The sequence below is a fragment of the Alexandromys fortis genome, unplaced genomic scaffold (genome assembly GCF_014885135.2).
Source record: "Alexandromys fortis isolate MF-2015 unplaced genomic scaffold, M_Fortis_MF-2015_v1.1 scaffold_118, whole genome shotgun sequence".
Classification (NCBI taxonomy): Eukaryota; Metazoa; Chordata; class Mammalia; order Rodentia; family Cricetidae; genus Alexandromys; species Alexandromys fortis.
This window is the reverse complement of record NW_026068010.1, coordinates 4,477,921-4,500,067: the sequence shown is the minus strand read 5'-3', so window position 1 is coordinate 4,500,067 and position 22,147 is coordinate 4,477,921. Positions and strand designations below refer to the sequence as shown.

The window sequence follows — 22,147 nt, the reverse complement described above, 5'->3', positions numbered from 1 at the left end:
TTTCTACCACTGCTTTCTTTTGCACCAATGGTGGGCCTGAGAAATAACAAAAATTTAAGCATAAGCAACATTATAGTTTTTAGGCCATTGACTTTTATACATTTCTTTATAGCTTGAGAATAGGGTGCTTCTGAATCTTGTTTGGAAAGGTCTAGCTATTTATTTTGAGGTAGAGTCTCGCATATCCCAGACTGGCCATTAACTTGCTGTGCAGCTGAGGATGACCCCAGATCCTAGTCCTTCAGCTTCTGCTTCACAGCCCTAGGGTTACAGGGTTAGCCTGTAGATTGATTCTGGGCATTTGCCAGTGAACTGTATCCCCAGCTAGTTATTCAGACAACAGCTATGACAAGTCAAATACCACCTGTGCTGCTAGGCCCTGTTCCATGCTTCCCAGCATCCACACATGGGCTCTTTGCAACTCTGCCCTAGTGTTTGCTTCCTGCTTGAGCAGTCTGTTGGCCAGGAGTGGGAATGGAGCATAGGGACTGGTCAGTCATTTCTGCATAGACACTACCATAGCTTTGGCCTCCCACATTCCCAGAAATACCCAGGGACTTTTCCAGCCCTCACCCCTACCCTTCTTTAGAGGCTTTATGACTTGATACTGTCTTCCCCACTGTTAATGCCTAGTTCTGTATATGTTGCCCAATTCATGTGCCTTATAATGTGTTCATCTTATGCATCTTTTGCTCTATTCTCATGGGAGACTTTAAGGTTAGTCCTAATGGAAGCAAACCAGCCATGTGTCACACTCTTTTAATCCCAGACTTGGGAGGCAGAGACAGGCAGATCTCTAAAAGTTCCAAGTCAGCCTGGTCTACATAGTTCTAGGCCAGCCAAGGCAACTCAGTGAGACTGTATCTCAAAATAACAGCAAAAGGAGGCAATGGGTGGACCCAGAGAGGTTGAGGCAGCCATAATGATGGAGAGTAAGGTCTTTGTGCTGCCTCTTGTGCTTACAGTATGATGCACTCTGTTGTTCTTGGACCAGCACCAATATGGGCAGCATTAGATGGGGCTCCAGTGAGTTAGAAACAACACAAAGCTCTTACTGAGATGTTCTGAGTTTTTCTTGGTTAACTATCAGTTCTTGCAGAGCTCTGACTTGTCAGAATCCTGAAAGCAGTTGATTCTGACAGTCCTTACCGATTGCTATTGTGGAGGGATGGCATTTTGGAGTTTGTTACTATGCCATATGGTTTCCTTGAATGTTGGTTTTATATCCTATATCATTTGCCAAACTTAATTAGTAATGCTATTGATTTATCTACAGATTTTTAAACATGTATACTCAGACAATTATGTCATCCCCCAGAATAACATTTTTTCTTCCTTTCCATTTAGTTCACTGAAAACAACCAACATAAGGATTCAGGGATGATGATATTGATAAGCACTTGATTGACATGTATGAGGCTCTGGCTTAGGTCCCTATCACCATAGGAAAAGCAACATAGCGAGAAATTCTTATGAAATGATGTCAGAATTACTGTAAACATTTTATATGAATGACAGGCCACACTCCCAGGTCTCTGCTCACTGATCTTCCCCTCCTCCCCCCACTAAGGCAAAACAGCCTCATTTTGTTGACCAGAAACTCAGTTGATTTCTTTCCCTCATGAAAAACTTTGTCCTTTACAAGCAGAGTGAAAAGTGATAAGAGAAAAAATACTGACTCTCCATTTTTCTCCTGCGTTTTGTGGTTCTGTTGTTTCCCCTTTTTATGTTTCAGCCATGCTTGCCTGCAGCGTTGCCATGAATCTCTAGTTTATATTGATGAACCCACAGACATTTCCAAGGCAGTAGGAGAGCATAAAAACAGGTTTTATAGTGATCCTGTCCACAGCTAGTTTAAAAATTGCGTTAGCAGCAGGGCGGTGGTGGCGCACACCTTTAATCCCAGCACTTGGGAGGCAGAGGCAGGCGGATCTCTGTGAGTTCGAGACCAGCCTGGTCTACAAGAGCTAGTTCCAGGACAGGCTCCAAAACCACAGAGAAACCCTGTCTCGAAAAACCAANCCAGCCTGGTCTACAAGAGCTAGTTCCAGGACAGGCTCCAAAACCACAGAGAAACCCTGTCTCGAAAAACCAAAAAAAAAAAAAAAAAAAAAATTGCGTTAGTACCTCATCTTTAGTAAGATAAGCTGCATCTTTATCCTGACAGTACACTGGTGTGAACAGATTTGGGGGTAAATTCACTGACTCCTTGTAAACACACAGATCTAAACACTAGGAGCTGGAAGATAAAGTTTTAACAAAAAGCAGCCATCTAGCTGGGAACATTCGGTGTGCCATTGGTAACTGTAAGTGTCATATAGAAGAAGAGGAACGATTCAGTCATCTGTCCTATCAGTTAAATGGATGTCATTTAAGAGCACCTACATTAATAACTCTGTATAACCATTCCACAAGAAGGAAACATTAGCCCAGTTTTATAAAGGAGACATGTTTATGTGTGGTCCTGCCTGCTAGCAGATTACTGTGCCAGTGTCCAGGCCAACCTGGGCTATCCCAACTGTAGTCATTCCACAGAACTGTGAGGATTTTTCCTATCTGCGTGTGCTCTGATCTCTGATTGGAAGAAGCACACACACTGGGGATGCTGGTGTGTAGGGTTCTGCGGTAGGGGACCAGGGAGAAAACAGGCACGCCTTCTCCCCAGTTGCTTTTTCTCTCTTTCTCTGTTCTTGCTTTCCCTGCTTTTCTCTGTAGTCAGTTGGGGCTTCATCTGGATGTTCTCTTCCCTTCGTGTCCTGGTCAGGTTCCCTTGGTCAGGTTAGCTCGCCTCTGAGAAACACCCCTCCTAGTTCTTGAGAAGTACATTGTGCTCCTGCCCACGAGCTTGGGTTCTGAGCTGTCCCCTAGTCTTACTCATCACAGATGTGTTTACCTTGCTTATTTCTTGTTTCTTCCTTCCTTTCAAGGCTCCGGTCCATGCCTTCAGCTCTCCCGACTTCCTGCTTATGACTCACTTTTGCTTAGTGATGCTTTTCTTTGCTAGCAGGGCCATTCATCCTAAGTGAGTCAGCAGGTTTAACAAGCCTTGACACAGCTCTGATGAGCCTCTCACACTGGAGAGATCCATGTTCCTGATGAAAATGCGTCTACTGATCAGCTACGTCAGAGACGAATGCATCTCGGCGGAAGTTACCACTACCGCCACCACATCTCTTCCCTCACAGTAGCCTCACAAGGTTGCCGGTTGATGAGAGTTTTCTAGAAAGCCTGATTCCCTAGGACAGTAACTCTGAAGCGCATGGGTGGATTTGGGGAGTGGCAGCTTGTACCTCTAAACCTAGCACCTTGGGTGCTGAGGCAAGGATTTTTGCTGAGAATTCCAGGCTAGCCTGGCCCACAGAGCAAGCATTGTCACTGTCTCAAAAGTGTCATCGATGAAGAATTGGTACATGTCTCTGTTACATTTTTTTGATCTTCACATACCTTGCACTGTATTCTGTGTTCATCCAAATTCAATTCTTACAGACCCCTTTGATAACCTCCTAGTAAAATGCTTTAATAAATGACCCAATGTTCCAGATTTAGAATTGGGTTTTGTTTGCTTGTTTTAAAGCAGCCTCCTACTTTCCTGATCCCTGTGGTCATTTCTCCACAGGCATGGTGGGTTATGGCTATCAGTCACGTCCTCAGCTTATTCAGAATAAAACCTATGCAGGACCCTGTGAATGTAGGCATGTATTCTACCACCACCCACACCCACAGCTACTATTTTCATATTCTAGTTGGGATTACTATTGGCTGTGATAAAACACCATGATCAACACAACTTGGAGAGGAAAAGGTTTATTTGGCTCACTTCCATATCACTATTTATCGCTGAGAGAAGTCAAGAGTAGGACTCAAGCCGGGCAGGAACCTAGAGACAGGAGCTGATGCAGAGGCCATCGAGGGGGTGTGCTTACTGGCTTGCATCCTCCTAGCTTGTTCAGCATGTTTTATTATAGAACCCAGGACCACCAGCCCAGAGATGGCACCAGCTACAATGTACTTGGTCCTCCACCATCAACCATTAAGAAAATGCCCTGCAAGCTTGCCCACAGCCGGATCTTATGGAGGCTGCGGTAGTTTGAATGTAATTGGCTCCCTAAACTCAGGAGTGGCACCATTAGGAGGTGTTGCTTTGTTAAAGTAGGTGTGGCATGCTGCCATGCTCCCTGCCCCGATGATAGTGGACTGAACCTCTAAACTGTAAGTGATCTCCTTGATTAAATGTTTTCCTTTATAGGAGTTGCCATAGTCAGGGCTAGAGAGATGTCTCAGCAGTTAAGAGCACTGGCTGCTCTTCCAGAGGACCTGGGTTCAATTCCCAGCACCTGCATGGCAGTTCACAATGTCCAGTTCCAGGGAATCTGACACCTCCACATCAGTGCACATAAAATGAATTTAAATAAATTATATAAAATTTAGAGTTGCAGTAGTCATAGTGTCTCTTCGCAGCAATAGAAACTAACTAAAAGCTGGGCAGTGGTGGCGCACGCCTTTAATCCCCACATTGGGAGGCAGAGACAAGTGGATCTGTGAGTTCGAGGCCAGCCTGGTCTACAAGAGCTAGTTCCAGGACAGGCTCCAAAGCTACAGAGAAACCCTGTTTCGAAAAACTAAAAAAGGAAAAAAAGAAACTGTAACTAAGACAGAGGCTTTTTTTTTTTTTTTTTTTTTTGATTTTCGAGACAAGGTTTCTCCGTAGCTTTTGGTTCCTGTCCTGGAACTAGCTCTTGTAGACCAGGCTGGCCTAACTCACAGAGATCCGCCTGTCTCTGCCTCCCGAGTGCTGGGGCTGGGATTAAAGGCATGTGCCACCACCGCCTGGCCAGAGGCATTTTCTTTATTGAAGTTTCCTCCCCTCAGTTGACTCTAGCTTGTGTCAAACTAACTTAAAGTGCCTCTAATCCCAGCACTCAGGAGGCAAAGGATGGTAGATCTCCATAAGATCAAGGGTATCTTGGACTGCAAAGTGAGTTGTAGGCCATCCCGGACCACACAGTGAGACCCAGAAAGCCCAAATCAGCAGCAACAGCAGGTCATGATGGCACATATCCGTAATGACAACATTTGAGAGGCTAAGGCAGGAAAATCAAATTCAGAGCAAGACAAGACTGCATAGTTGTAGGACAGATCAGGTATGGACTTAATAACTAGTATTGTACTTTGAACTCAGCTAGAATTTCATTGTATGACTACAGTTCACAGAACTGACCATGAATGTTACCAAAGATGGCATCCTTTATGCAACGTCTTTTTGACAGCTGCTTCTGTACATTAGCCTCCCTTCCTGTTCTTTCTTTCTTTTTCTTCTTTTTTTATTCCTTCTTACTTCCTTTTTTTGTTCAGTTTTTCAGACAGGGTTTCTCTATGTAGCCCTGACTTCCCTGGAACTCACTTTGTAGACCATGCTGGCCTCAAACTCACAGAGATCTGCCTGCCTCTGCCTCCCAAGTGCTAGGATTAAAGGTGTGCGCCACCACCACCTGCCCTGTCTGTTATTTCTAAGCCAACACTTGGGAATACGTGAGCCAAGGGCATCAGCAACTAGGTGTAATGAACACAAGGTGTTCATATGTCCTGTCTCTGCAAAGTTAGCAGCATAGAATCCTGATTAGGGACCAGAGATTTACAAAGGTAGGGGTGGTGAAATGGCTTAGTGGGTAAGGTACTTGGTGTATATCGCAAGGACCTGAGTTTGGATCTGCACTTGTATAAGGAAGCAGAAAGCCAGACAGCGGTGTACCTATGACCCCAGTATTGGGGAGGCAGAGACAGGTGAATCCTGGGGCTTGCTGGACAGTCAGTCCAGCCAAATCAGGGAGCCTCAGTCTAATGAGAGACCCTGTCCAAAACATTGAGTGGGGCTGGAGAGATGGCTCAGAGGTTAAGAGCACTGACTGCTCTTCCAGAGGTCCTGAGTTCAATTCCCAGCAACCACATGGTGGCTCACAACCATCTGTAATGAGATCTGGTGCTCTCTTCTGGTCTGCAGCATATATCTAGGGAAAATGCTGTATACATAATTAATAAATAAATCTTTTAAAAAAACATTGAGTGGTAAGTGATAGGACACCAAACATTGACCTTTGGCCTCTGAGCACTCACAGGCAAGTGCACCTGCACATACACATACATGTGCATACATACTACGTATGTATGTGTGTGTGTGTGTATGTGTGTGTGTGAGAGAGAGAGAGAGAGAGAGAGAGAGAGAGAGAGAGAGAGAGAGAGAGAGAGAGATATGAGGGGGGGGCTACTTAACTAGCTCATTAGTCAGTGCCCAATCTGGAAACAGCTGCGTAACTGGTGCCTTTGTCTCACCATCTTTTTGTCCTTCCATTTTTCGCTTTGCTTATTTCCATATTTTTCTATTGCTCTATCCTTAGTGTTTTCATCCCCCCTTCTCTCTTTCTCTTCCTCTCTGCTTATTTATTTGTTTGTTTTTTTGAGACAGGGTTTCTCTTGTAGCCCTGACTGTCCTAGAACTCATAGACCAAGCTGGCCTCAGACTCAGAGGTCCTCCTGCTTCTGCCTCCTGAGTGCTAGGATTAAAGGCGTGCACCACCACTGTCTGACTTTGCTTAATTTATGTGTGTGCATTTCCTGTGTCCAAGTATATGAATTACATGTCTGCCTGCTGCCTTCAGAGGCCAGAAGAGGGCATTTGATTCGCTGAGATGGACTTACAGTAGGTTGTGAGGCACCATGTGGTGCTGGAAGCCACACCCGGATCCTCTGTGAGAGCAGTGCTCTTAACCAGCAAGCCATCTCTTCAGTGCCCGCACCTATTTCTGTTGCTCTCCTAGCTGGTTTTCTGGGCTTTCATCAGTACCTTGTGTCTGACTCTGCTCATTCACTGTGGAAGGGGGAAACTAGCCTTTATGTGACAAAGTAGAAAGTTGACTAAAACAATGAAAAGGACCAAATACTGTCCTTAGCATCATCTTTCAGGAGTGTCACCCTCTGGACATGAGACATGATGCCATCTATAAAGTTTACAGTTGAGAATGATGCGGTTGAGTTACACACACACAAAAAAAATCACACACCCAAAAATCTGACACTGGTTGGAGTAAGCTTGCAGTTTTGTGTTGGGCTACATTGATAACTGTTCTGAGATGCATGCAGCTCAGGAGCCACAAGGTGGACATGCCCAGTGCATCAAGTATTGTCTTCACTTACGCAGAGCTATGTGCAGATGGATTTTCCTTTGGGCCACTCACTCACAAAAAATGACATGGAGAATTATTGTTAACTATGAAAGCTTGGCCTATAGCTCAGGCTTGTCCTTTGTTTTTAAAAAGATTTATTTATTTATCATTTATTTATTATTATTTATCCTATATACAGTATTCTGCCTGTATGTTTGCCTGCACTCCACAAGAGGGCATTGGATCTCCTTGTAGATGGTTGTGAACCACCATGTGGTTGCTGGGAATTGAACTCAACCTCTGGAAGAGCAATCAATGCTCTTAACCTCTGAGCCCCTCACTACCTTTTATAATGTAAATTAACCCATTTATATTAATCTATGTTTCGCCTTGTGGCTTTTTACCTCTCTTCCATCTTGCACTTCCTGTTTCCTCTCTGTGTCCTCTGGCATCTCTTCCTCACCTAGATTCATCTCCTCTTTCTCTCTCTCTCTCTCTCTCTCTCTCTCTCTCTCTCTCTCTCTCTCTCTCTCTCTCTCTCTTCTTCTCTTTCTCTGCCCAGAAGTCCCCCCAACCTCTTCCTGCCTAGCTATTGACCAATCATTCAGCTCTTTATTAAACCAATCAGAAGTCACCTTGGCAAAGACATATCTTCACAGTGTACAAAAGGATTGCTCCACAACAGCTATGCACTTCTAGTGCAAATGATGAGAAGTCTGTCCCTCTTGGGTGGGTGTCTCATCACTGTGTGTCATAGGATGGTTAGCATACTGGCTTCAGTGCCATTGTCGTCACACATTGCCAGTCACGGTGACCACCACAAATGCCTTCCCATATTTCCAACACCTCACAAAGTGGTGGCATAACCTCTGGCTTAGGGTCACTACTAGCCAGCCAATTCCAAATACATCACCAAACCTGGACTCAGATGCTCATTAGTAAGTACTGCATAAGATGTGATGGGGGCAGCTAAATTGTCTGTCTTTTGGTCTAAATAACCCAGTCGTTAAGACCACTAAATGCCTGCCATACTGAGGTTATTCCAACCTCTTATCTTTCAAATCTAAAGCATTATAAAATGTTTCATTATAAGAAAACTGTTGTTAGGCTCTAAACAGGATTATAATAAAATCATCAATTCCTTTAAAGTGTAAAATATCACCATATATTATATTTATTCTATACACACAGAACATTTTCTTCAATATAAATATTAGTTTTTCATAAAGTTGTTGGCTTATACGATGAGTGTGTGCTAATATTTATTGCGACAGATTTTGAGATGTCAGTAGAACTGATTATAAGGTGTGCTGCAGCTGAAGTCTATAGGTCCTGAAGAATGAAGATTGGAATACAAGACCACAGCTAAACTTCTGAAGTTCACTGTCAGGACTGTGCTGGTTCAGGAGGAGAGCATGGAAGGTGCATACGGGATCCTGGACAGCATCCTCAACACCGATGGGCATACTGAAGTCATGACGTGATGACGCTACTGTAAGTAGCCTCGCCGCCACCGCCAGCGGGAGAACTTTGAGACATGCCAGAGGATCTACAACAAGGAAATGACTTGCAAGATTAACTTCCTGATGCAAAAGAACTGGGCAGATCCAGAGCCGATTGTTAGGGCCTGTGGATAGAAGGACCATATTAATTGTATGTCCAACTCTTTTTTTTACCTAACCACAATTTCTGTTACCCTTCTCTACAATAAACTCAATCATATGTGAACAAGAGAAACAAGTGATTGTAAATCAGTACAAAGTATGCAAAACTTTAAATACTAAGTAGTTTTGCACAGTGATATTTTAGAGTTTGATAATATTACATGGAAAAGTTATGCGTTTTGTTTGTTCTTTATATTTCAGAGGAAGAGTTTTGAAGAAAAGTGGGTACAGGCCTGACAAACCCAAAGAGAAGAGAAACAGAAAAGGAAAGAAAAGGAACAACAGTTTTAGTGAGAACTCGCTTGCAACCTTAGGTCACCTTGCACCAGGAAGTCTTGGTCGATCTCAGAGTGAAGGGGAAGGTTTTGAAGAGACAGAGAGAGCACCAGGGCACCCCTTTGCTGGCAGCCTACAGAATGAAGCAGATCGTATAAATAACAACGAAGAGCAAAGTTGGCAAGACATAGAGATCTCAAACAATTCCCAAAATGGTGTGTCTACGGCTGAGTTGGACCACACACCTAAGAACTGCTTCCCTGAGGAGGAGGAGGACCTGGTCCTAACCTTACCATCAGTACCAAGCGGAAGTTCTGCTTCTTGTCACACAAGCACTCAACATCTTTCATGTGTAGGAAGGGATCGCTGCTCGGGCATGAGGGTGGAAAAGCATATGAGCAATAGACATAAGTCAGCCTTAGACACACAGGACATATTTGCTAAAACCCCATGTTCATTTCCGCAGAAGATGGAGATGAAGGATAAAAGTCGCCTGGATGAGCATGGTGGAACCAGAACATCAGAGGAAGTTTTACGAGAGGAACAAGGAGTTAAAAGCAATTGCTGGGCTTTTTTTACAGCTAGTTTGTCTGATGAAGAATTACAGATAAGGTCCAAAAGTCAGCCATATTTTGGCAGTTGGCCCAAAGGACCTCATGAGTTCGTGTATGAACAGAGACCCAAGAAAAACAGATCTCAGAGACTGACCTTTCCTGAGAGTGAGGAACAACTGATTCAGTTGATTTCCACTTCTGAAGGAGCAGCAGTCTCAGGAAACTGCCCAGAAATACCTATGAAGAAGCAACTTGGAGATCTGTCAGCTAAAGCTGAAATGGTAGATTTACCCAGAAACCCAGAAACAAATACCTTCAGCACCTGTGTCCCCCATCCGATCTCCCTGGAGCATCCCTTAGAATCAGCAAGGGGTACACAAGGGATGCAAAGGAGGATTTGCAATTTGCCACCTGTCAACCCTGAAGCAAAGGAGAAATGTGACCTCTTGACAGAACATCATGAGCTGAACATGTTTTTGGCAGAGGAAGATATTTCCAAAATGATCAATAAAGATGAGACAAAGCAAAAAATGATCATTGACGGTCATCTGCCATGGTATTATCTTGATACCCTTCATGATTCTCCTCGAAGTATTGTCCAGCAATCTTGTTCTTATCGCCTGTCATTTAACAGGGTAGGGTGTGCTGTGTATTTTTATAAAAATCCTGTCCCTTCTCTCATGCTACATTATCTGTCTAGTTTTTGCATGCTATCTTTTAACAACAGAAGAGCACTTTTGACATTCAAATCTCAGAAAAGCATGGGGAGGACCCTAACCGACGGAGGGTTTATTCTCTCAGACGTTCTAAGTGGCCAGCCTGCTACTTTTTGCTCTTTGAGGATTTCCCCTGATACTCAGTTTTTAAATGAGAAGCTGGATGAAGAGCTGAAGACACAGGAAGGCCGGGAGCCAGTGCGGTGCTTACCAGCTGAGGACAGCCAGGATTTAATAAGCAGGAATCATCAGTGCTATGGGCCATTATCACAAGAGCTTGCCTTTCACCCAGTCAAACATTTTGAATCTCCTGGAGTTCCAATAGGTAAATTGTTTTTATTTATGAAAAATAAAAATCCAAGCCCAGCATAGTGGCACACACCTTTGATCCCAGCACTCAGGAGGCAGAAGCAAGTGGGTCTCTGAGTTTGAGGCCAACCTGTCTACAAAGAGAATTCCAAGAAAGCCAGGGCTGTTATACAGAGAAATCCTGCTCCCCCCTCAAAAAAAGGCAAAAACAAAACAAAAAGCTCAGTTCAGTTTAATATGCATAAATAAATACTTTATGCCGTGGGCTCTCTCCTGTGTTAGTGACATCATGCAGTATCGACCTTATGAATCACTGCAGCAGTGAAAGTGAAAACCCACAGTGAACCTGCTTGGCCTATCAAGCTGCCATCCCTCGTCTGCATCCAGTCTTTGTTTTTTTGTTTGTTTGTTTGTTTGGTTTTGGTTTTTTTGGTTTTTCGAGACAGGGTTTCTCTGTGGCTTTGGAGCCTGTCCTGGAACTAGCTCTGTAGACCAGGCTGGTCTCGAACTCACAGAGATCCGCCTGCCTCTGCCTCCCGAGTGCTGGGATTAAAGGCGTGCGCCATCATCGCCCGGCTGCATCCAGTCTTTGTAAATGTCTGAGTTTCCCTGCTGCAGAGAGGGCACAGCAGTTAAAAGCACTGGCAGCTCTTGCCGTGGACCCAGGTTTGGTTCCCAACATCCATGTGACTCGTAGCTGTCTACTACTCCAGTTCCAAGGGACAGCGCTGATGCCCTCTTCTGGCCTCCGTGACTTCCAGGCATATATGTAATATACATGCACATGTTTTTGTTGTTGTTTATTTAGTTTATGTGTAGGGGTGTTTTTGCCTGCATGTATGTCTGTGCACCATGTGCATGCCTGGTGCCCACAGAGGCCAGAAGAGGAAATTAGATTTCTGGGACTGGAGTTAGAGACAGCTGTGAGCTGTCATGTGGGTGTTGTGAACTGAACCTGGGTCCTCTGCAAGAGCAGCCAGTGCTCTTAACCACCAAGCTGTCTCTCTAGCCCCCTCACGCATAATCTTAAAAATATCTGTCTGTCTTTCTACTTTGTACATGTCCCTTCTTTGCCATGTGACCTCCTGTTAGTCCTGGGACTCAGATATGACACCAAGCATGAAGGAGCAGTAAAGATGAAGGGACGCAAACCTGCCAAAATCGTTGACTTTGTTAAAGTTTGTCTGAGAAGGTTCTAGAGTGATCTGAAGAGAGGTTTGCCATTAACTATTACTTCCTTGAGTACAGAGCTCTGAGAAGTCAGAAGCCAGTGTTCTGTTCCCTGCGGGTCTCCTGGGGCTTCCTGAAGGGATGAACTTAGCAGGGGCTCTCGGCGCTGCACTGTCTTGGGCCTTATCAACCCCTTTCCTGCTTCCCTTTAGGTTCCCCATGCTCCAGACAGACTCTGTCTCAGAAGCTCAGGCCCACAACTGAATAGATCCCACAGCAAACCAAGTATAACCTTGATCTTCTGACTACATACTTACGATCTCTGAATTAGTATATCTAACTACTTGATGCCCTTGGCCGTGCTCCTAGATGTCCAACAAGACACCTGCCCAAACTTTAAAATAAAATACAATTGTTTATTATTATTATTAATTTTAACTTTTGATAATTGATGTTTGAGACAGGAATCTTGATCTAAGGTCTACTCTGAAATCATAAGCAAAATGTTTGTGTCATTTCGTATCCCTTTTCTGAGAAAAACTCTATAGATGTTATTAGCATATCAGAGGGGCCCCTAACTAAAAACTCTTGGTAGCCGGGCGGTGGTGGCGCACGCCTTTAATCCCAGCACTCGGGAGGCAGAGGCAGGCGGATCTCTGTGAGTTCGAGACCAGCCTGGTCTACAATAGCTAGTTCCAGGACAGGCTCCAAAACCACAGAGAAACCCTGTCTCGAAAAACCAAAAAAAAAAAAAAAAAAAAAAAAAAAACAAAACAAAACAAAAAAAACCCAAACTCTTGGTAACTCTTGCCTCAGGTCAGCATGATTAGTATAAAAGATCCTAAACTTCTTCCTCTCTTAAATACACAGTGTCATCTTCATCGTCAAAATAATCAAGTATTCACTAATTAAACCTCTGGAATTTTCAAAGAAACTATCATATTCATCAATAGCTTCCCTTGTTTTGTAAATGAGGAGAGAAGAATAATACAAATTAAATCATTGCAAGTAGATAATATAGAGACAGGCTAATGAATAGTCCATGAGGGAAGGTTTTTTATTATTATGTATACACATGCCAGAAGAAGCATCGTTACAGATGGTTGTGAGCCGCCATGTGATTGCTGGGAATTGAACTCACTCTGGAAGAGCTCTTCTAGCACTACTAGACTTCACTCACAGGGGCTGGGGAGATGGCTCGGAGGTCAAGAGTACCTGCCGGGCTGTGGTAACACCTTTTAATCCCAGCACTCGGAGGCAGAGGCAGGCAGATCTCTGGGAGTTCAAGGCCAGCTTGGTCCACAAGAGCTAGTTCCAGGACAGGCTCCAAAGCTACAGAGAAACCCTGTCTTGAAAAATAAAACAAAAAAAGAGTACTGGCTGTTCTTCCAGAGAACCCAAGTTCAATTCCCAGCACCCACGTGGCAGCTCATAACCGCTTATAATTCCAGTTTCAGGGGATCTGACACTTTCACACAGGCAAAACACGGGTGCACATTAAATAAATTATAAATAAAGGAAGAGAAAAGGATTCTGGTTCTGTTTGTTCCTTCAATGTAAAAATTAATTACACCTGTGCACTTGGGAGGCAGAGGCAATGGATCTCTTGAGTTCGAGGCCAGCCCAGTCTACATAGAGAGATCCAGGCCAGTCAGGGCTCTAAGAAAGAGAAGAGAAAAGAAAGAGAAGGTGAATCGCGAGCAGTTCAAGGAGCAGGACTGTGCTGGAAGGGAAGAAGAAGGACAGACCTTTCCATTTAGAAATGGCTGTGCTCAAAAAGGGAGAGTGGAACCAAGCACAGGCTGTGAGGCCACTTTTTTGGCTAGATTGGGCAAGAGGCCTGGTGTCTGAGGCTCACGTGAGTCGTAGCATTGGGATCTATGAGATGCAGGGTTGTGTGATGGCTACGTGGAAACAGTGTGACGATAGGGCTGTGTGAATACAGGACGGGTCCTGCTTGTGGTTTAGATAGGGCTGTGTGAATACAGGACAGGTCCTGCTCGCGGTTTAGTAAGACCAGTGGATGTTATAGTTGTGATAATGGTTGGAGTCGTTTATGAACTTTTTATTTATTTACTTTGGTTTTTTGAGACAGGATTTCTCTGTGTAGCCCTGGCTGTCCTGGAACTCACTCTGTGGAGTGGCCTCAAACTCACAGAGATCTACCTGCCTCTACCTCCCAAGTGCTGGCTGGATTAAAGACATGCACCACCACTGCCTGCCTGTTTATGAACTTCTTAGAATGTGCAGAATATTTCTCAGACACTCACATGTGGAAGGAGAAATTTTCAGGAGACTGAATATACTCTATAGTTATATTGTTTCGTATGTATCATAGGGAAGCAAGATTAAGTTTTGTGTCTGTGACACTTCCAGCTGTGTGTGTGTGTGTGTGTGTGTGTGTGTGTGTGTGTGTGTGTGTAAAATCTGGGCTGATGGCGTTTATAGACAAACATAATGAGGATTTTCAATGAGTCTGAATACTGTTTACTACTTGAGGCCTGAAACAAAGGTTCTGCTTAGCCATCTCTGAGAAACCTTCAAAATTAGATTCTAAACACAGGAGTTTGGATGGCAGGTTTGCAACATTTTATATTCATAGAGAGACTCTGACTTTGGGATGAGTTTTGTCCTCTGCCTTCTCTTGCCCACAGAATCCTTGTTACCTGATGACCATGTGGTGCCCTTTGACTGGAAGACACTCAAGATAATACCTTTGCCGTGGAAGATGCCACTCTAGAGGTATATGTTTAGGTTTCAGAGATTTATTTTCAAAGTAGTTGATTCTGTTATTTTTAACTATGTGTATGTGCACATGTATGTGGGTGCCTGCAGAGACCGGAGGTGTCAGATCTCCCTGGAGTTGGGGTTATAGGCAAATGTGAACTGCCTGAGGTGGGTGCTGAGAACCAAACTCAGGAGGTCTGCAAGGGCCGTGTGTGTTCATAACTGCTCCACCTCTCCTACCCCTAGATAACATTTCTGTAAAAATAAATTGGGGGGGTTGCTTTATGAAAATTAGAGAAAGAGCAGGGCGATGGTGGCACACGCCTTTACCTCCAGCACTCAGGAGGCAGAGGAGGTCTATCTCTGTGAGTTTGAGGCCAGCCTGGTCTACAGAGCAAGTTCCAGGGCAGTCAAAGCTACACAGGAAAACCCTGTCTTGAAAAAAACAAACAAGGGGGCTGGAGAGATGGCTCAGAGGTTAAGAGCACTGCCTGCTCTGCCAAAGGTCCTGAGTTCAATTCTCAGCAACCACATGGTGGCTCACAACCATCTGTACTGAGGTCTGGTGCCCTCTTCCGGCCTGCAAGCATACACACAGACAAAATATTGTATACATAATAAATAAATAAATATTAAAAAAAAAAACAAAAAAAAGGAAAGAAAAAATATAAAACGAATATGTGTATATACGTGCACACTTTATTTCAAATAGTCCTAAGAGAAACAAATTTACTTCTAATATATTGAAGGCTGTACGTTCTGAAGTGGCCATTTTAGAAGAGTCATTCATTACGTATATTCTGTGTCCAGTCCTAAGTTAGGTTTGATTCGTATTTGATTGAGTTAAGGCATCTTATCAATGGTGTGGTCTTTTGGTCCTCAGTGGGAAAACATCCCTGTTCTTAGGACTGCTCACGTTATGCAGGGAGCCGATGGAGAACTTGGACTGTAGACTCTAAGAGTAGTATATAGCTGTTTTGCTTTGTTTTTATGGTTGGTTGGTTTTGTTTTTTTTTGTTTGTGTTTGTTTGGTTTTGGTTTTTAAAGACAGAGTTTCCCTGTGTAACAGCCCTGGCTGTCCTGGAACTCACTCTGTGGACCAGGCTGGCTGTAAACGCATAGAGATCAGCCTGCCTCTGCCTCCTGAGTGCTGGGATTAAAGGCGTGCGCCACCCCTGCTGTCCTTTTATTGTTTAATTAATTAATAGTGACGTAAGTAAAACTAGAAGTACCCCAGGACACATTTTGAAATTAACGGTAAGAATTAAGTTTAATGATAAAATGTAGAGCTATCGCTTAAGGGTGACAGTTATTTCTTACGAGCACATTGGTTTTATGTCTAAAACCAATCGTACCTTTTTATAAGCTATTTTTTTTTTGTTCTGGAGATGGGGCCTTGCTCTGTAGATTTGTCTAACCTCAAATATTAACAATATTCCTGCCCAGTCTCTCTTGTGTGCTGGGGTCATGTTACCGCACCACCACCCTCTGCTCATGGGCATATGCTTAATTCTCTTCTTAGCCCTCGGGGAGGCCATGTTGGCATTCATGCACACAGAGAGCAGTGCTTAACATGTTCAGACTGGCATTGTGCTTGTAATGTTGCTTTTGACATCTGAGGAATGCCTGCACATGAGAATTAATCGTGATTTATGTATCTCAATTATCATTTCCAGAAAAGGCAGGCACCTCTTGGTAAAAATGAAAATCCCTCGAGCTGTAAGTACTTCTCATCGCAGAGACCTCAATATGGTCAGAGGAAATGAGTGTTGACATCGCCTGGTTGTAATAGCGCAGATGTATTGCAGTTGAAGAGTTGTTACCATGGCAACCATGTCTGTGCCATTGCATGTTCAATGCTTCTCTCCAGTCACACATCTTTCTGTGAACTACAACAAAGCTTGGATTGTTGCTCCCAAGATTTATTCCCCATTTCATTACTCAGAATGCGTTTCAGAGCATTCTGGCGACACAGTGTGTGAGAAATCCCCCCACACCACCGATGTGTGACCAGAGCTAGGAATTAGGACTGTAGGTTGTGTGTAAATATTGTATATTAGCAGATGCTCCAAGAAGGGAGTTAGCCTGGATAGACGCTTGTGTCATATGCTATACTTGACATTGAGAGTGACATTAAAGCAAATGTATCACACTTTCCCCGGAATCTGACATTATGAAGTAAATACATCTGCTGGGATTGTCAGTGTGTGCATGTCTGCGCTTGATAAGAATGGAATGCACACGTGTTTTGGCATGTTTTCTCTTTTCGAAAATCTTAATTCATTTATAAGCATAATCTGTGTTTGACTCTCAGTGAGAAATATGTGTATATTCAGTAGAAATGTTTTCCTCTTTCCCTGCTTCTGCTGGAAGACAGCAGTGGGCGCTCAGGAGGGGTGTGGAGACCTGGAGAGACATCTAGAAGAAGCATGTGCTAAGAGAGTGTGAGAGCTCTGGAGAAAGGGTGAAAACTTGCAGTTTGTTCCCCAGGATATTGTCATAGTAGACATTGTTCCTGATGTTAAGAGGAAGCAGTAAGCCCCTTGCGACCCCTGCGGTTTGTGTGACAGAGTTGCAGTTAGGGGATGTTTCCCTTCACCTCTGTGAGGTGGCCCTAGCATGACACAGGAGGTACCTGTCCAGGTAATGTGCAGTGAACTTGGCTTTGTGGCCCATCTGCGAGTCTCTTCTCCCTGCTAAGTGTGACTGTTTTGTGACAAGGACATGCTTTTCCTTTTGGTTCTGAAATCACTCCTCCACCCCGCTCTGGCTGAGCTCCAGTCTCTCCTGAGCATGTCCCAGGTCTGTAGCAGCATGAGTAACTGCAGTTACATGAGAAAGCCTTCCGGTTTGGTTTGTCATAATGTACTGACAAACAGGTTTTAGAGGGCAGATAGAAATGTAGGAAGAGGCGGTTATAAGGAGAACCCGCTGGGCTGTAGAAGTCCCAAGGCTGTCTCTGCCTATTTCGCAATGCTCTGCGCCAGTTGCCACGTGTTGATAGCCACAGTCCTTTGTAGACACTGAGGCCGGGAATGTGTTCCGGTGTCCCTGTCCTGGGGCCTGCTATGTGATCTGAAAAAAATTAATCTCCTCACAGCCTCAGTTTTTTTTAAGTGTAAAAATAAGTTAACAATATCACTTTCTAGTGGAGATTTTAAATGGGGATTAATAAAATAAGTGTGCAAAGTACTTAGGATAGTGCCTGAGAAGGAATGGTCTCTTCACACGGTTCATTTCCGGTCTCTCAACACCTCCTTGGGCAAAGCCCTCTGGCCAAAGAGAACTCATGTGATCTTGGCAGAGGAAAATATTGAGCTAGGAAACTTGCTTACCCATTTGCATAAATTCTTGTAATGATCATTAATAACTTTTGTGCTGTAAAGAGCTGTACCTCAGGGAGTGAGAACAGGAAGCAGGTGAGATGGGCAGAACCAGGGAGAGTGGACTGAAAGGACAACACAGGTCCTATATGCTAGAAGAGTGACCAGGGTAGCAAAGAGGAGCTGAGAACAGACTCCTTCCTGCGGCATCTTGTCTGGACGGGTGTGCACTTGTATGCAGGGGAGATCTCTGCTTCCTGCCCTGCTGCTGATGGTCCCGACCACTGAGAAAAGCCCGGGTGCCCAGCGCTGACCCTCAGAGGTCTTTCCAGCGTGCGCCCGTTGGCCACCAGCCCTGGCATGGATGGTCACTCCAGTCGTTGCTCTTGATAAGTTGTGTCAATAATGAAAGACAATTTTTCAAGCAGTAAGAGTTTGAACACTGCCCTGCCAAGTGCCAAGACCTTTGTCACAGCTTCATTTTGCAGAGGAAAATGAGGCACAGAAAGTTCTTTAATTACTCCAAGACTTGGATGACAGCATGTATACAAATATTGGACTGTGGCCACAACTCTAGAATTATAAAATCCCAAAAGGCTCCAAAATCCAAATGTCATTTTGTTTATCTAATCTTTAAAAATGGTGAAATATACAATAAAATAATTACCTTAGCTGTTCCTTTAAACAATGTTTATTTATTTTATTTTATGTGTGTATGCATGAGTGTATATACATGCATAAAGGAGCTTGCGGGAGCCTGAAGAGGGATCGGATCCCTCGAACTGGAGCTGCAGATAGTTGTGGGCCCTCTGCAAGAGCAGTAAATGCTCTAAACCTCTGGCCCTTCTCCATGGCCCCACCTTCGCCATGCTTAAGTGTGCTTTAGTTTACACATAATGCACCCACCGTCATGGCCACCACCTCTCTCAGTTTGTGAGCCCCCACCGTTCTCATCCAGCCATAGCTTCCTATCCTGGCCTTCATCCCAGTGTCCACTTTTTGTTTTTGAGTTACGTGTTACATTAAAATGAACTTGTCAGTAAGTCTGACTTAAACTGTCAGGACATGGATTTTCTTTCTTATTTACTCACTCGGCATGTAGTCTTTATGTATGCACATCTTACGGCAGAAATAGTGCGCTTCATTACCATGCCCCTCCTCCACTCAGGATATACACTAATGTTTGCTCTTTTTTTTTTTCTTTCTGTTTTTTTGAGACAGGGTTTCTCTGTAGCTTTGGAGCCTGTCGTGGAACTAGCTCTGGTAGACCAGGCTGGCCTTGAACTCACAGAGATCCGCCTGCCTCTGCCTCCTGAGTGCTGGGGTTAAAGGCGCGTGCCACTACCTAATGTTTGTTCTTATACTGTATTAGTTCAACCAACAAATAAACAGTTTATGAATTCTCAGACTATCTGGACCTCCAGGAATTTGCTTAGAGATCATGGGGACCTATCATATAACTAGAGGTTACTTTTAGTATTTTATTCTTTTTTGATTTAGTTGTACTTAATTTTTGAAGAAATATGATTGTCTACTTCCTCATCCTCACTGTCCAACATGCAGACATTTGCTTAATAACCGTCTAGATGCAGTGTGTGTGTGTGTGTGTTGTGTGTGTGTGTTCTGTTGCTGGAGGGTCTCAGGGCCTGCTGTGCACAGCCCTCAGAGCCTGGGGGAGGGGAAAGGGGAGGACCCAGGGCCTCTGTGCACAGCCACACCTTCAGCCTTCAGCCCTATTTCTTGACTGGACTTTGAACTTACCTCCAACCTAAGCTCCACCCACACCCTAAATCTTCCAGCGCCTGGATATTGGGGTTATGCTGGATGAGTTGTGCTTTTTGGCTCTCTCTAACCTAGGACACTTTTGATCAGATCAATCAGCATTTGACCTTTGCTGCCTAGTTTCTAGACTCTGGTTGCTATGAGCCCTCCCTAGCTTCTGTTTAAAGTGCTGACAGCAACAAAACAGCCAGAGCCTCCGGAGACACCCTAGAGTAGCTTCCTTTGCACCTCAGGGAGGTTTTAAGGAAGAGCAGAAGTTAAATCTTGCCTTGAAGCTGCCATCTTTGGTGGATGCTGGTCAGTTTCTCGGAGTAGCTCAGGCCTCCTCAGTGTTCGCCTGTGCGGTTTGGATTGTGCGTTACCAGACTGAAGGCTCAGACAGGAGCCAGAGTTGGTGCTCTCTGTTTGTACTCTGAATTCCCAAAAGGCCAAGAAAACCAAAAGTTGTTCACAGAGCCCATGTCCGGCTGGGACCCAGGATCCTGGCAGCACAGATCTGCCCCCGTCCGTCCTTGTTCCTTCCCGCAGTCTTGTTTTGGAGACAGACTTTCATTAAGTTCCCTAGGCAGTCATTGAACTTTCAGTGCTCTGTCTCAGCCTCCCAACTAGCTACGACTAAATGCGCTTAATTTAATTGAAACTAGCCCTGTGGTCCCCAAGCCTCCCCCTGCCTCCTACAGCTTCCCTAAGTCTTCTAGAAGAGGGATGAGGGAAGAGCCAGAAGGGAGACAGAGTTAGGAGGGCCGGCCAGCCAGCCAGCCAGGGAGGAGATAGGCATCTGGAAAATTCTTTCTTTGTTTACAGCAAAACATTTGTGGCTTTCTAGTGAATGTGTTAGAAGCCACTCCACTATAGCTGTGTCTAAGGACAGTACTGGGATATTTAGCAGTGGGCATGGTGGGGGCAGCCACCAGTTTGGACCATCTTTATGGGTTTTTTTCTTTTTTTTTTTTTTTTTTCGGTTTTTCGAGATAGGGTTTTCTCTGTAGCTTTGGTGCCTGTCCCGGAACTAGCTCTTGTAGACCAGGCTGGCCTTGAACTCACAGAGATCCTCCTGCCTCTGCCTCCCGAGTGCTGGGATTAAAGGCGTGCGCCACCACCGCCCGGCTTTATTTATTTATTTTTTTTTTGGTATCTTTATGGTTTAATAATCTTACCCACTGGCCACAAGCCTTATGCTGGGTTCTGGATTGCTGCAGCTCTCTGTACCTTCCCCCACATTTATCCCGTCTAACTTCCAGAAAGAAGCTTTAGCAAAATGGCTTAGGACTACTCCCCTCCCTGGGTGTCTTGTGCAGTCACACCAAGTGTCCTTGAGCCTGTGGCAGACAGCGGGTGCTACAGAAATGGAAGATGCGGTTCTTATTTCTGGAGAGGTGTCTGGCAGCAAGAGAGTAAGATATGGTCCTAGGGGTGTGCTTAACAGTAAGTGCATGCTGGACATGCTGTGGTACTGAATCTGGTCCCTGGAACCTCCTAAGTTTACAAAAGAGTGAGTAGGGGTGGGGCCAGGTAGGACGTGCACAGCAGGCTCCTGCAGAGGGCTTGTCTGCCCGGTTTCTCTTTTGAGTTGTACTTCTTGTTTTTCCACATCTTTTTTGTTTATTTGGGGTTTTTTGTTTTTGTTTTGTTTGCTTGTTTTATTTTTTGAGACAGGGTAGCCTTGGCTGTCCTGAAACTTACTCTGTAGACCAGGCTGACCTCCAACTCAGAGAGATTCACCTGGCTTTGCCTCCTGAGTGCTAGGATTAAAGGCCTGTGCCACCACACCTGGCTTGTATTTTTCGATCTTCACTTGTGTGTGTGTGTGTGTGTGTGCACGCGCATGCACGCGTATGTCACACGTTTGGGTGCCCATGGATGCCAGAAGGGCCTTAGATCTGTTGCTAAATTTCCTTCACTAGGGGAGACACCAGCAGCATCTATTCCTCCTTTTAAGACCCTAACAAGGGGCTAGAGAGATGGCTCAGTGGTTAAGAGCACTGGCTGCTCTTCCAGAGGTCCTGAGTTCAATTCCCAGCAACCACATGGTGGCTCGCAAACATCTATAATGAGATCTGGCGCCCTCCTCTGGTGTGTGGGTATACATGGAGGGAGAATGTTATATACATAATAAGTAAATTAAAAAAAAAAGACCCTAACAACAAACTGAGCCACCACTTGGCCAATGCTCACTCCGGAGATCCACTGGGCTTTCTCACAGGGCAGAGATGAGTGGGTCCCTGCTGGGTGTGAAAGCTGCCTTCCCTAGAAGGCCACACCAGAAAGTCTTCACCCAGCAGGGCTGAGGGCTCTCCCACAGCTGAACAGACGGAGCCCCGTCACTAGTCTTCCAGGCCTGTGTCCTCCAGCCCCTCCCCAGGGTTGCATGTTGTCAGGACAGGGTTGCATACAGCAGGTAGTAGGGGGATGACTACACAGGTGAGGGACCATGACTCTCCCCACCCCTCTAATAGGAGATGCAAATCA

The 22,147-nt window shown here is 44.7% G+C and overlaps 1 protein-coding gene across 8 annotated transcripts in view; it reads left to right on the top strand.

Moving 5' to 3' along the window:
* The window catches only part of N4bp2l2 (NEDD4 binding protein 2 like 2), a 92,210-nt gene that overhangs the window by 51,959 nt on the left and 18,104 nt on the right, over positions 1-22,147 (top strand). For 3 of the 8 annotated variants that reach the window (XM_050161921.1, XM_050161923.1, XM_050161922.1), the window contains exons 7-9: positions 9,023-10,692; positions 14,501-14,588; positions 16,250-19,439. In XM_050161921.1, the coding sequence (XP_050017878.1) occupies positions 9,023-10,692; positions 14,501-14,586 (1,756 nt within the window). In that variant the 3' untranslated portion in view covers positions 14,587-14,588; positions 16,250-19,439. Of the gene's footprint in view, positions 1-9,022; positions 10,693-14,500; positions 14,589-16,249; positions 19,776-22,147 lie in introns of those variants that run through there. The other 5 variants (XM_050161925.1, XM_050161924.1, XM_050161918.1 and 2 more) reach the window with 5 other exon arrangements.